This window comes from Quercus suber, unplaced genomic scaffold (assembly GCF_002906115.3).
Source record: "Quercus suber isolate HL8 unplaced genomic scaffold, Cork oak 2.0 scaffold_1020, whole genome shotgun sequence".
NCBI classification, from domain to species: domain Eukaryota; kingdom Viridiplantae; phylum Streptophyta; class Magnoliopsida; order Fagales; family Fagaceae; genus Quercus; species Quercus suber.
This window is the reverse complement of record NW_027070431.1, coordinates 78520-94090: the sequence shown is the minus strand read 5'-3', so window position 1 is coordinate 94090 and position 15571 is coordinate 78520. Positions and strand designations below refer to the sequence as shown.

Genomic DNA, 15571 nt, shown 5'->3' with positions numbered 1-15571 from the left:
TACAATTGACAATGCAGGCACTTACTACAAGAATTTGATTAGTCATGTGAACAATGGGACTCCGAAGAGGCCTGGACCATTTGAAACATACTTGTTTGCTCTGTTCGATGAAGACCAAAAGGGTCCAATGGAAACTGAGAAACATTTTGGTCTCTTCTCTCCTACCAAGCAACCCAAGTACCAACTCAGTTTTTCTTAAGATAATTGCAGTAGGAATTGTAATCCTTATTACTAGAATAAAATATGTTTTTTTTTTTTTAAGAATCATGAAATAAAAGATGTTGCAAAGGAATAACTAAAGCCATAAGAGATTAAATTCTATAAGGATGGGGTGTAAAATCCATGTTTTACACCATCCAATAAGTGATTATCACGTCAGCATTTTACTTAAAATTCAATATATCTTACCATACTTAATAATATCTCAATAAATTCCCAGTTTGATTAAATTTATATATGGATATTAGAATTGATTGAGTGTGATTGTGTTTATTCTTAAATATGTAATAAGGTGATGTGGCATTTTAAGATTAGAGGGGTAAAACATGAATTTTACATCATGTCCTTATAAAATTTAATCTCAAACCATAAATTTAATTGTAACATTGGAATAGAACTCAAGATCTATATTTATGAAATATCTTATTTATTTAATTTTATTTCCTAAAAATGAATATTTTTTAAATTTGAGAGAGATAATCTTTTTATTTTTTAATTTTTGTGTACATATTGAAAGTGTAAATTTAGGAAATATATCAATTTTAAAAATTATTACACATACATACTAAGAAATAATTATTACACTCTTTTCAAAAAAAAATAGTTGTTTTTGGATTTAACAAAAAGAATAACTATTACATATAATAAATTTGCAACCAAATAATCAAATGATGGGCTCAAACGGTTAGCTATTGAAAAATGTGGGACCGTTGAAGGTTTCTCTATTGCTAAGAAAGCTTTGGCTACGGCTTTCTTCTCTTAGGCATAGTTTTGTCCCTTTCCTGTTAAGGTGGTTTTTCCCTTCCAAGGTAATAGTTTTACCTTAGGAGCTTGTGGGGTGTTTTTTGTGGAATTGTGGGAAACAGTATTCCTATGGAGGATATTACAACGTCCTGGAAAATCCTTTCTCTCAACGAGAGAGAAGGTTCGGATCTTACAGTGTAGAATAAACTAAGGTCTCCTGAGTTCATTTTAGCTGCAAAATTCCTGACCAGGTGAGCCTTAAACATGGAAGTAGTGGCGTGAACGTTCAGGCAACTATGGCCGTCTACAAGTGGTTTCAAAATTCGAAACCTCGGTGACCACATAGTCCTGTTTGTTTTCAATAACCAGATGGATGTTACTCGGAGCAAAGGGTTTTGGTGATAAAAATCAGTCTGACGGCGGAGAAAGGCCATCTGATACGGCGGAGGATAATTACCAAGGGCAACATTTTGAATCCATTCCTGATATGGAATTGGATACTGATGGGGGAATCGCAAAAGGACAGCATTAGCATCCCCCATCAATTTCGTCTTCTGATATGGAAACTCCTACTAAGGGTAATTCAAAAATTCAGAAGACTTCGGCTAGTGGAGTCAATTGTGGTGAGACATCAGGTGTGGAGTCGAGTTTTAAGGGTCGGTTTGATGATGAAAGTTCTTTTTTTGGCTAAACTTCAAGAGATTGATAGGGAAATTGGGAAGTTTGAAGGGAGAGAATCGTGGGTCTGAGACAATGGGTGGTGAGCTGTCCAACAAATTTCCTTTAATCTCTATTTCAAATCTGGATGGCAAGGCGGGAAGAGGTGATGTAGTGCTCAAGCTGGTAGGCTTTACTGGACCCGAGGAAATTAGTGCTAAAAACTTCGGGCCTACTACTTTTGGGCCGGACTCGGTTACTGCTCTATCTTCTCAAAAGGGCTTGGATAAGGAAAAGATGGGACACCAAGTCTCAATGACTAAGCCCAATATTTTTAAGAATTCTCAGGAAGTGCAGGGCAGGAAGTGGACCAGGCTTGACCGTTCAGCCCAAGATTTCATACCTCATAAATTAAAGTAGTGAACTAGCACGTGAAAGACCAAACCTTGAAATCTCAGAAACCCACCCAGTGAAGAAAAGAGCGGTCTGCAGCGATGAAGTTTCTACCCTACTTGAAATTTCTTTTATGGCGACTCATGGCCCAAATCCGGGTGAATAAGATGACCCAAATTGGACAGTGTCTTTGAAAGTCGCCAAGCCCATCTGCGATTCTGCAATGCAATATTATTTTGGGTATTGGTTATTTTTGGAATGCTCTTTCTAGTCCAAGTAGGAAATAAAAAACCTAGGTATATATAATACAATTATTTATCACTATTTTCTGTTTCATACTTCGCTGCCACAAGACAAGACTTAAAGGAAAAGTCGGTTGCTTCTGGTTTTCATCTTTGTTAAGCCTGGTTCTATATTCAAAGGTAATAATTTTTTTGTTGTTATTTGCTTGCTAGTTCAGTTCAAGTATGATTTTTGTATAGTATTTTTTTTTGGTTCTTTTTCTTTGATGCTGTTTAGTGAATACTAAGTTTTATTTTATAGTTTATAAGGTTTTTTGATATAATAAGGTTCTTTTGCTGCTTTTCAACTGTTCAACATATAATTTTTAAATAGTTTGTCTTTCAACCTGTCTTTTTTTGTTTAAACTTTCTTCTGCTTTCTTTCCTTGCCCTCCAAGTCTTCTTAGTCTCTTACTTCTAATATAAATATACATAGGAGTGAGGACATATCACTGATATCAATGTATTTGTGTGTGGATGCACTTCATGTCGTGGAAGCCTAAATTTATATAATTTGAATTGTGTAATGCAGGTTTTACAATTTTGGAGAAGAACCTAGACAGTGTTTAAACAATTTCAGTGTAAAATTCAAATGGGTCATCATCGTCATCTTCTTCTTCTGTTGATTTTAATCTCATGCTCAACAAAGTGCAGGTCATGGGGTTGGTTCTCCTCGTCTGCAGAGACTCAATTTGATGAGAAAGCTTTTGATACAAAGGATAATTCTGGCCCTGCAAAATTCTCCATGGAAGTTTTTAATGATCAGAAGGGAGCTAGGCTAGTAGAAGGTGCCAGAATGAAATTGGCTGGTTCAAACTCTTGTTGGCAAAACGCTTACCGGAATCTCTTTGCCGGATGCTCAGACATTTTTGCCGGGGATGAGAAGCGGTCTAGATTTGCTTGGCATCTTGGTGATTGCTTTCAAAAGGAATCTGGCAGGCTGCCTTTTCCTCCTTGTGGCCCAAAATCTGCCATGGCTAAATGCTTAAAGGGCTTAAATGAACATGCTCATAAGGTTTACCTTGAATTCTATCTTGAAACTAACTCCATCTGCCATCAGTTACAGTTGAGTATTATTTCTTTCACATAATTTGAATACTTTCTTTTCCTTTTCTAAAAGAACCTAAACATAGTTGGTTTTTTTTTTGTGGGTTGTTTTTTCAGGGCCCAAGCATTCAGGCAACAAACAGAGAGATTGGTAAATGAACTGAAAATTTCAGCCCTACTAGCTGAAGATAAATTAAAAATTATAGAAAGCAAAACAGAATCTCTATTGCAGAGCTCAAGTGAGATTTATGCTTCTTTGAGTTCCATTGATAATCGAATTCAACTAGTAGCTCGAACAACTGAGAGTGTAGGTGATCATATAGATGTTGTTCTCAAGCATTCAGAAGCTTTATATGAGCAATCAGAGAAGCTTGCAGCTTCTCAATCAGAGCTGCAAGAAGGACAAGTGGAAATGAGGAAAAGTTTGGTGGATGGAATGGCAATGCTTAATGAATCTTACAACAGTTTGGGCCAAGAAATAGATAATTTAAAAAATGAGGCCATTGAAATAGAGAACGGGATAAATAAAGTTGGAGATGCAATGTTTCTGAAGATGAAAAATCTGCAAATCAAAGCGGATGACATTTGGAATTTGACAGGGATTTCCTTAGATAAGCAACAAGAAGTTATAGATGGACAATACACAGCTCTTGAGGGTCTTCAAAATTTAACTAAATTTCAATCTGAAGCACTAGAAGATAGCAGGTAAAATAGGACACTAAATGATAAATTAAATTTAAACCAAGAATATCAATGAACAATTTTCTAATACTAATGAATTACAGGAGTACTCTACAACAGTTTGCTGAATATGGCCATAGACAACAGGAAGAGCTTCTTCAGGGGCAAGAACAACTTCAAAGAATTCATGACCACTTGATGGAAAATTCGAAGTCTATTTTGGCAGTTCAGGTTAGCATTTTCTTCTGAGCCTTACTATCATATTTATATAGTGGTTGATTGGATTAATGTTCATTGTTTTGACATATGATATCTCCATCTCTGCATTTTAGGAATCTTTTGAATCAAAGCAAGCAAACATGTTTGTTGCTTTAGATAAGCTGTTTGCTTTGCACAATGCCATGCTGCTCGAATCGCGACTAATTAAAGCCTTCTTTGTGTACTGTCTATCAATCTTCATCATCTACATTTTCACTAGCACAAAGCAAACATACAAAGTCAGACCCTGGCTATATATCGGTATGTTCTATTAGTTTCCCACCTTATTTAAAAAAAAAAAAAAAAATTGGAAACCAATATTATCTATTAGTTTCCCACCTTTTAAAAAAAAAAAAAAAAAATTTATTTGGAAACCAATATTACCATAACATTAATCAAATTTTATTTTTGCAGGGCTATTTGCTACTTTTGTCATAGAAGTTGCAATATTTCGGCTTGCAACAAATGATAATATTGAACAAAGCACTTGGATAATAAATTTGGTCAGGTCACTCTTTGCGCTTCTTGCCTCAATTCAGATTATCCATGCCATATGCACATACAGGTATGTTGAAATGAAGAGCAAAATAATATTTGGATAAGAAAAAACATTTATAGATTCAGAATTTAATTTAGTGATTTGTAAATCATGTAAAGACTAAGAAGTTCTGAACCATCAGATGCTACTAACATTAATTGAGCAGATTAATGGCATGCAAAGAAATGAGGAGTTGTCATGGGACATGGATAGTGATGTAAACTGGTCCTCATGGATTGACACTGACTTACCAGAAGATGTAAACAACTTTGAAGACCCTGACTATATGCTTCGAGAGGAAGTTGGAGAAAATTCAATCATGACCACTTCAATTAGAAGAAATTATAATCTTCGCCACAAATAGATAGGACCGGCTTAATGTAGTTCGAGACTTGAGGCGATAGATTTAAGAGAGACATTTTTTTTAATGATAAAATTTTATTTTAGGAATAGTATTTAACTTTTTATAGATAATTTTTTTAATTAAGAATCATTCTTCTTGCTTCTTGAAATGCAAAATTATTTATTGTTTTTTTTAGTTTGTTAAATCCACCTAATATATATATATATATAATCCACTTAAAATGAAATATTCTTATAAGATAAATATTTTGTTAAAGACTGTTATTCCTAATATATTGCACAAATTTCAAAGAACAAAATCTAAATTATATCACATCGCAAATTAATTATATAGCCTACAAATAGTGAGAGTCTGCTACTAGTTTAAATAACCATACAAGGGGAAAAACAATTTTCTTGGATTTATATTTGATATTTGATATATTTCCCTCTTACCTTATTACATGTCACACCCCAAATCCAAAAGAGTCCAAAGCATGAGAGAAGAACCATTAAGAGCAAGAATGTAGGAGATTTTTTTTTTTTTTCCCGTTTATTTTCTTCTCCTTTACACATGAAAAGAATAAATAACCATATTAAAATTTTTACATTACAAGTTAGAGCTCTATAACACATTTACAAACAATAACTAAAATCAAGTGCCTCCAATTAATACAAGAATATATTTCAAAACTCCAAATGCATAACACAAAACCGCATCCCTTCTAAAATTTGCAACCTCAACATTGAATCTAGGCCTACCACGCCTAAGGCTAACAAACCTCAAATGTTCAACCTCCAATAAAATTAATTATGATCTCGTTAAACCTTGCAAGATTGAGTCACCAACCATTTAGGAACCAAGTCTCCCAATTTATTATAACACTCCAATCACCATCAATAAATTAAGCTTCATGCCTGACGTGTAGCTAATTTATTTGTAAAACTGTGAGAGAGTGAGATGAGCTAAAACCTAATAAGTAACATAATTAATGGGGGTGGAGGAAATGTAAGTCTAATGATAATGAGCATTTTACAAAATATGTCATAATTCGAGAATTTCAATTTGATTTCGGAAAAATCTATTTCAATAATGGCATGACAAGAATGCTTGAAACAACATAGCACAAAGCTTCTTCGAAATATCTTAACGTGAAACTACATAAGTATATTTTTCTCAAAATATCTCAATATATATAAAAATACATAAGTATATATATTTCTCAAAATATCTCAACACGAAACTACATACTATATACTGTGAGCAATAATGACACTATTCCAAAACTAGAAAATCCAACTCAAGGCCACATGACAGTCGTTGACACAAGTTGGAACTCATTGCTGACACAAAGCCAGAATTAATCTGCCGACACAAAGCCAGAACTCACTGCCGACACAAAATCAAAACTCATAACCATCACAAAGATGGGTGCTAAGATACCAATGTCACATAGATTATAGTATCTAATTGGGTAATCACAGGGTAATCACATGTCATAGCCTAAAGCTAAAAACATGAAGAGCTCATAGTTTATATTAAATCAAAATACAATTCAATTTCAAGTAGTTTCACAAAAACCTTTGAAATACCCAATATATCCACAAGGTTCTCAAAGCCTTCAAACTCATTTCTTGTCAAGAAGATTTTCTATCAATTTTTCCAAATATTACAAGTCAAGATAAACCATATTTAAATCTTTCAAATAATTCAATAAATCCATAAAATCTATTTTCAAGAATTTAATCAAAGATGCTAATCTTTTCCATGCTAACAAATCATGCATTTCACCATATGCAATAAGAAATATAATGCACTTTCAATGCTTCATGCGTTTTCCATAAATGATTTACAATAATAGTACACATAGTACGCTTTAGGAAAACCAAGAATGATGTTTTAAAATAGGTTTAACCATAAAGTACTTTAGTGCAATAATGATTCCTTTTTAAAAATCCCATTAAGAAGTCATAGAAGGCCAACCAATTTTACCTCAATCGGGCATCACATAATCGACCAATCTAGTCACTAGGTCCATCACCAAGAATATCGCAACCTTCTCACCACCGTTTCAGCAACTTAAGGAGAAAACACTTGCTGCCTTCATTAAAATGGCATGGTGCTAGTGTGGTTTAGGTTGCTTTAAGTGGTGATAATGGTTAGTTGTGAGTAGAGGAGGCTTGCAATGGGTCGGCCATGAGGTGGAGAAAACATGAAGAGAAAAATTAGCTAGCGAAGAACTTAAGACACTACAACAAAGTTGATTTTTTTCAAGGGTCAAAACCCTTGAAAAAAGTATTAAAAGCCCAATTCTTGGGTTTCATCCCTTCCTATGAAATCTGTTTCCAGGTTTTTCAATTATTAGCCACACAATTTCAATCCAAATCAAAGCAAATAATTGACTCACTCCCAATTCTTAAAGGCATCATGCAAATTGGTCAAGTTCTCTCTTATAAAATGCATAATACAAACAGTTAAGTACATTTGAAATAAGATTAGACAAGTATGAACATGCATATACCTATTTCCTCATAAACAAAATGCACAAGACATTAACAAGTATTCAGCAGGATGTAAAAATGGTAAGGAATTATCAAATGATGATGCTCTTAGAAAACTAAACTGTGAATCCCTTGACTAGAACTTACATGAATGCAACCTTTGACAGCAGCACGATGGCAAAAAGCCTGTGGTAGTTCCCCGTGACCATAAATTGGATACATAAAAGCCCCAAGTGCATTTGGAAACCTGAGAGGGACAAGAACCATAAAAGCACATACTTGTGGTACCTTGCTTCTTAAAATAAAAACCAACCAAACATTCTTGATTCAAGGATGCAAACAAGAAACATAATGCTCTAGTGATATAGTCGAGACCGTAAAGCCCGAAAACCATCCATTATCCAGACAAAGATTACATTCACTTGATGAACCTATTCACACCATTTTAACAAGAAACATATATGTAATGGTTTTCTTGAATCTTTCATATGCAGGCTACTATTGATTGATGAAATTAATGTCCATATAAACTCACACATACAAAGAGAAGGTCCAATCAAGTTTTATACCTTGGGCTTATTTGTTTTAGTAGAAACAATTCGGGAAAGTTTACTTGTGCTCAATGAACTTGCATGACCATTACTGAATTTAGTAGCCCCCACATCTATAGCATCATCATCGAAATCATCATACATCACAAGTCGTCTGTTCCATTTGAGCTTCAGTGAATTAGTACTCAAAATTTCAGAAATAAGCCAACACTAGAGAGCTTAGGCAGAAACAGTACCCATTAACTAGCTTCAGACGTTTTTGGGCTTTATCAGACTTTGAAGCTCTGGAACTAAGGATACCCTCTTGTTTCAATCTTTCTTTGAGGGCAGCTCTTACTTTTAACATTTCCATGCTTTGTACACCAACTTGACCACTCTGCCACATTTTAACAGTTGCACATTAGCCAAATTGCAGCAACAAATATTTATGTTAAAAGAAAAGATATATGGGGACATGTCCTAGATAAGGCCAAGTAGCATAAAAAGAACCATATAAAAAGAACCATGTAGCAGACTCGAAATAGTTAGGATTTATCTTAGTTGCGTTGAATTGAGTTAAAATAGAAAAATAAAAATGAAACTTTAACAAAAATGATTGATATCAGAAAAGAAACATGAAAAGCATCAAACTTATAATCTCAAATTTGTGATGACATCTCCATCAAGAATAATTCACCTGGCATTTGCGTTTTCCTGCTTTGTTCTCACTATCCTTCTAAGGTTTCACGTTTTCCAACTCAGCTGTGTTATGGGGCTGCAGTATTAAAAGAAAACTAAGACATGAACTAAAAAGAGAATCACTTGAAAACAAAGCATGTATTACTAAGTTAAAGAAGTAAAAACAAGCATGTTTTGTAGCGAAAAGACCTACCATTGTTGTTTCTTTGGTTTCAGCTGAAGGATAGGGCCCCTGATCTTTTGTAACAGAATCACTTGACAATTAGTATTCTCTCTACCCAACTTTACTACCATTTCAACCCCTTGATTGTTGTTCAGGAACTCCTCAAGTTCAAATGGAAGATTCCCATCAAGTTGTTTTGTCTGTTAGTGGAGCAAACATTAAAAAGAAGCAAGTTGTCAGGGAAACCAATCCACATCTGAAATAACAAACCAGTATACCTCAATGACAGAACTGCTATTATCATCTTTGTGCAGAAAATGAGAAGAAAAATATGGGTAGAACACAGGTACTCTTATGATCACAGAGGTTAAACATTGTCACATATAAAGCAATTTGATAAATGTAATACATAAAAAAATAATTCATCTTTTCCCAATTGTTAACCAACCAGACCAGACCAATTTTTAATGATAAGCTTAGATCCTATCCACATCTTTTTAAAATTTACCAAAAATATAAGGTGCATGCCATATCAGATATGAAAGTACTTAGTTTTAACTTGTACAACCATCTATTGCAGCTATGTTGGAATCGCTTTTTTTTTTTTTTTTTTTTTTTTTTTTTTTTTTTTTTAATTATATGCAGTTTTCATCAAAAGCAATAGATAAGTATACTTAGAGACAAAGGCCACCATTCAACAATTGTCCTTACCTGAAAAAAATACATATACATATATATATAATATATATTGTGTGTGTGTGTGTGTGTGTGTATAACGTAGCAATTAAAGCATAAAATTTTTAGATACATATCTATATGTAATTTTGAGAAGCAACGCCCATCTATATAGCATTGCAATAAATCCTAACAATGACAGATTAGCAAAATATTTTAAATATTCCATTATACCTAGACACTTATTTCAATTTTTTTCAAATATGAATTAGTTTAGATAGTGCATTTAATTTGGATCTTTCTAGCAGCACTGATAGCAGTTGACCAATTGGAGTGCAGTCCATCAGAAACTTACACTTTTTTAGTTAAATGAATGAAGTGAACCCCAGGACAAAGACATGTTACCCCTCCTTTTACTAAACCATTTTAAGTGGGCTGTGGGTTCATAAGGCATTCATTATAACAATTTATTTCATCAACCATTATTCTGGCAGCCCTTAAATTTCATAACAAGTCCATGATCTGCTGCTAATTGCAACTCTTCCCTTTGATAAAAGTGTCAAACTCTTTACTAACAATCCACCTCTATGAGTATGGCAGAGCATCTACCAGCCAATGACAGGATGGTCATTGCATTTATATGTTTGTAACCCCCAATATGGAGGATCTTGGAAGCACTCTACCTATTTTTCAAGGTGTAAACAACATGCATAAGTTTCTATTGAGGTAATGACAATGGGAAGAATGCTTACATAATTAGAGTGTTCATTGGATGCATGTGTGTGTGTTTAAGAGATTAAATTCTTCCTGAAACAAATCTTACAATTTTGCTCTGGGTTCTAATGCCATGCTTGAGTATCTAAACCTTTTTTTTTTTATGAATAAGCAAATTTTATTTCAAGGAAATACATCATATCAGTACAAAGACAATACAGAGCACACTGGAACACCAGAAACACAGAAAAAACACAGTAACACATAGCATAGAGCAAAAGAAAGTGACAAAGCATGCTTGAGTATCTAACCTTATGGGCATTTTGAATTCCTCCAGTTGTAACATTGAGCACTCAACTTAATAGGCATTCTAAATAACTTTAGTAACATTGAGTATCCAATCTTAATGATTTATAGATCATTGATATCAAACATCCAATACAAACCTAAAGTTCAATTTTTTTATTTAGTATATATATATATATACACACACAAACTTGTGCACACTCTACAAGCATTTTCTTCATCAAAGTAAAGGATACTTTTTCAAACGTATGGCCTTCAAACTAACAACACAGAGAGAGAGAGAGAGAGAGAGAGAGAGAGAGAGAGAGAGAGAGAGAGAGAGAGAGAGAGAGAGAAACTTCTAAATGAATATGCCGGTAGGAAAATTACTCTTAAGGTAGAAAGGGGAAGGCATTTCAGTTTTTACTTTTCAACTTATAAAGCAAAATATTGTCACTATGCCCATATATATGTAAACATCAAACGAACACCCAGGGACCCAATTACCCAAGTAATGAACCAGAAACAGTTCATAACTTAATGCTTACCTAGCCATATTCACTGACTGTATCAAAACCCACAATACCAAGGTCTAGATCTCCAGATACCAATTTCCAAACAATGTATTTTGGCCACTGAAACCAAACTTTCAAATTGGCAAGCTGCAAAACACACGGGTATTAAAAAATTTGGCTACAGAATGTATCTAGGATTAACTATTTATGTTATTGGTCAGTCACACAAGCATCCAATGGGCTTGAACCCAGGAAGTGCCATTATAATTGATTGACCTATGAATTATTGGAGCACACAATAGCACAAACATGCCACAATTTTTTTTAAAACTTCCTATACATGTCATTTCCATTGTTAGTTTTTCAAGCAATATGACACATACCCCACTGGACATGCTCAAAGATGCTAGGTCATATTACTGCATTGGGCAACATTATATTCTGAGTAAACATCTAAGAATTTTTCATATATAGATTAATTTTTTCTTAGTTCATTTTTTTTATATGCTAAACCAAACACACTAAAAATGGCTAAAGTTGGGCATGACTAAAGTCAGATTAATTGAGTCAAATGACATTAGTAACGAGACTGCTATTGTTTGTCGTTAAAAGGAAGGGAAAATCAACTGGGAATGCAACCTAAGCATTCTTTCATCAAACAGGAGTCATAGAAGTTTATTTCAGTAATCTTTCCACCTAGAACCTAAAAATTCAAGCTTTGCTTACTATTTTTCATCCAAAATCCAAATAGCAAAATCAACCAATAATTCAAGCTTAAATCAAACCAGAATGTACAAATCAATCCAAAAATCCTCTCCAATACATCATTCTTTTCCTACAATTTTTAGACAACCAAACAGATTCTCAAATGAATCAAAGAAATTTAATAGAACTCAAATTTCAGCACAAGTTAACGGTTAGGGATTTGAGCTAGAAAATTTACCAATTGAAAACACCAACAATAAAATTATAAAAATAAAAATAAAAAAACTAAAAATTTTCAACAAAAAAAAAAATCTCAGCAAAACTGATACAATACAAACTCATTTATTTTCCAACGATTTCTCAACAACCAAACAGATTCTAAACGAGTCCAAAGAAATGGGATAGCTGACCTGTAATCGGAAAATGGGGTGGCGAAGAGTGCTCAGTCTATCAACGGCTAGCTTGTCGTCGGAGATGAGATAGTTGACCACCGCAAATCAGCCCGTCGGAGATGAGATGAGCTCTGATCTTTGAGTTTTCTGAGATGATCGATTTTGAGAGAATTTTCTGAGATGAGCTCCGATTTTGAGAGAATTTTCTGACTGTGTGAGAGGTTTCTGAGTGTGGAGCATGAAAAAAAAGAAGAAGAAGAAGAGTTTTCCCTTTCGTATTTTTATTTTGGACTTATTTCAAGGGTTGGAAATTTTGAGATATCTTCTATCTAAGTTTGTCATGGTATGCGTTGAAAAATGTTTAATTTTGGAGGTCAAATTAGTGTTGTAGTGTAAAAACTAGCCCGTCTAATTTTAATAGATTATTCCGAGGGTTGATAGGTTTATTTTGAGGATTTTAATGACCCTCGGAATAAAGCTAATCAAACTTTGCCATGCGCCCTCATTTTTAGTGATGATTTCGGCACTTTTTAGTCAACCCTTAGGAAAAGTGGGTTAAAACAAGTCAAGTTTGTTGTAGTGAGAAGAGGAAGACAATGGTATGGATTCAAGGAGGGAGCTGTGTTGATTATAGACCACTCATTACAAATATCTTGAGAAGGCATTTACTCCTATACACTCAAGTTTCTTTGCGTCTTTAATTTTCACTTAGTCTATAACCACAAATCACATAAATGCCATAACATGCTTTAGATATTCAAAAGCCCTCTACAAAATAATTAACATCCTTAATGAAAAAATAAATTCTCTTGAGATATTATTTGCATGTAAAATTGCTTTAAAAAAAAGGTTTGGGATGTTACATTACAATTCAATGACAAAGATTCTTTTGGATAAACAAGCAAGATTTTATTCAACCTCATAGTAGTCATGCACAAACAGGCAACAAAACAAGTGGCAGCAACGTAAAAAAAAAACAAAACAAAAACAAAAACAAAACAACACCTCAACTTAATAAAAAAGAAAATAAGAGATAAGCCTCACTGGCTACTAAACTACAACCGAAACAAACAACTCTTACACCATAAGCAATAGCTTTCAGCAGCTCCACTTTACTTCTCACTTTACCATTGTGAACCTTTTAGAGTTTATCCCCCCCAAACATGATAAATGGCCGCCCTCAAGCCAAATTACCTGTTGATACTTCTGAATGACCACTGGTCCACTTGTCATTATTATTTGTTTGACTGAAAGCCTTTACAATGCTGGGATTTAGATTTTTGACCACAGACGACATGCATAATTTATATTCTTCGCCTTCTTTGTTGACCGCGGTAATTTGGAGGTTTTGCAGGGACAAAATACTTGGCAAAATATAGGACTCCCACTGTTATGATGAAGCTAACTGCATATCCAATCCCCACTCCTTCCCATGAGAACCATCTTTCCTTACTCTCAACCATTGGTGGTTTTGGTGGTGGAAAGTCTTCCGGACATGACATTGGAATTTGCATTCCGCACAACCCACTATTGTTGGCATAAAAATTTGGATCATTCATTGTATCCATTTGGCTATACCACGTGAAATTCTACCAGTCAACTTGTTGTTACTAACATCCAAAATAGTTAATTGTTGCAACTTTGCTAATTCAACAAATCACCAAGACTTGCGTATCTCCCATAAAGGTTGTTATGTGAGATGTTGGAAACCTTTAGAGCCTTCAAACTACCTAATCTAGTTGGAATTTCACCTTAAAGTTGGTTCATTGATAAGTCTAAAAAAGAGTAGATCATGAGATTTTTCCAATAGTTGCAAGATAACTCCAAAAAACCTGGCACGTCTCTTTTGTTTATAGTCTCTACAACAGTTCAAAATTTTAGTATTTTGCTTACCTAGACAGGAATGTAGCAACTTTAGAGAAGCATATATCATGACAAATTCCTACTCCAAAATGACCAACATCTGCATTGAACTCTTGCTTATCAATGCCAACCAATTTTGAAGAAATTGCTCTTCAACCAATAAATCTAAAAGATAGATTTGTGTTAACTTTCAATATAATTATTTTCAAATTTTTTTATATCACAAATTCTCATAATTGGTCTTAAATGAACCTCTGATGATGGCACCTAGTGGCACCTTACAAAACCACATCCACTTTATCTAAGGAGGCACAGAAGGAACAGAGCCAATCCTCTTAGAAGTATGGATAATACACATTTATGGTGCATAATTTCAATACAATCTTATCACAACAAATGGTAGTTGTAGGGTTCAAATTCTTTACGTAAACCCAAAGACAATTAATTTGTAGAGTGTGGGTCAAAGAACTAGAATTGGCAAGGGATTAATAACAATGGATCTTCACCATTTCAACTGTCTATTGATCAGTTTGTATACATTGATAGTTTTAAACACTCTCCTCTTTTTCTTCTCTCTTTTCTCTCCCTTTTTCCTTCTGCCTTTTTTTTCTCTTTTTCCTTCTGCCTTTTTTTTTCTCTTTTTCCTCTTTTTATTGACAGGTGCTCCCCTCCATTTTATAATCACTCTTACCCTCATCTCCATCGTCCACGTGCTCTCCATCCATGAACTTGCTCAAGTACTTGTCACGTCAGGCAGCTTCTTTTCATCTCTGTGTGAGTGACAGTAGGTTAGGATGCACTGTTCAGAGGTCTTCTCCACATAAATGCGGCCAGAAAAGCTGTTGCAATGCATTGAGTATGGTGGCAGCAGCCTTTCCCTCAGATATTTCCCCATCCTTATCGTTCCTGAATATGCTTTGAGCTTATCTTGATCAGGTGGAGTCCTCGGAAAATCATTTAGGCTTTTCCCCTACTCAATTAGTCTCCGATATCATATCAGAGCAAAACATCTTCCTCGGACAGGAGATGTCCTCCTCGGACTGGAGATACCCTCCTCGGACAGCGATGATCCTTCACCAAGAGAATTCCATTCCAGTCTAGGCCTTGTCTTCTCCGCATCCCTCTTTTCGGATGTGAAACAGTCCTCTCGTGGGCATTCGGCCCATTAACTTGGGCCTGACCCCTTTTTCCCCCACAGTAGTTATTTAAGGTTTGAGTCTAAATCATATACACCTATGTTTGGCAACCCAAATTTTAAAAAATCTGGGATAACTACATAAATAAATAACATATTGGAATTTTGTTTGTGTTTGTGTAGTAAAGGGAAATCAAAACCCATAGAATATAATAAGAAGAAATATTAACCTA

General features: G+C 34.4%; 1 protein-coding gene and 1 pseudogene across 3 annotated transcripts; one reads left to right on the top strand and one right to left on the bottom strand.

The window, feature by feature from the left end:
• Positions 1-1716: 1716 nt before the first annotated feature.
• On the top strand, positions 1717-4271 carry LOC111997937 (protein GAMETE EXPRESSED 1-like; annotated as a pseudogene).
• Positions 4048-12678, bottom strand: LOC112033763 (protein THALLO-like). Of its 3 annotated transcripts, none has more exons than XM_065768905.1 (8): positions 12359-12678; positions 11277-11390; positions 9085-9254; positions 8890-8967; positions 8450-8589; positions 8232-8367; positions 7810-7909; positions 4048-4485 (listed from the first exon to the last, which is right to left on the bottom strand). In XM_065768905.1, exons 5-8 carry the CDS (start codon positions 8563-8565, stop codon positions 4472-4474), a joined length of 366 nt encoding a protein of 121 aa, XP_065624977.1. In that variant the 5' UTR covers positions 8566-8589; positions 8890-8967; positions 9085-9254; positions 11277-11390; positions 12359-12678; the 3' UTR covers positions 4048-4471. The 3 variants fall into 3 exon arrangements, with proteins under 3 accessions (XP_065624977.1, XP_065624979.1, XP_065624978.1); XM_065768907.1 differs by having other exon boundaries at positions 4048-4496; positions 12359-12669; XM_065768906.1 differs by lacking the exon at positions 11277-11390.
• Between the last annotated feature and the right edge of the window lie 2893 nt (positions 12679-15571).

Excerpts from the sequence above, each read along its gene's own strand:
- LOC112033763 (XM_065768905.1), bottom strand. The coding sequence starts at position 8,565 with ATGGAAATGTTAAAAGTAAGAGCTGCCCTCAAAGAAAGATTGAAACAA. Across the intron at positions 8,368-8,449 it reads CGTCTGAAGCTAGTTAATGG|ACGACTTGTGATGTATGATG; the intron begins GTACTGTTTCTG and ends CAAATGGAACAG. Across the intron at positions 7,910-8,231 it reads CTAAAACAAATAAGCCCAAG|GTTTCCAAATGCACTTGGGG; the intron begins GTATAAAACTTG and ends TGTCCCTCTCAG.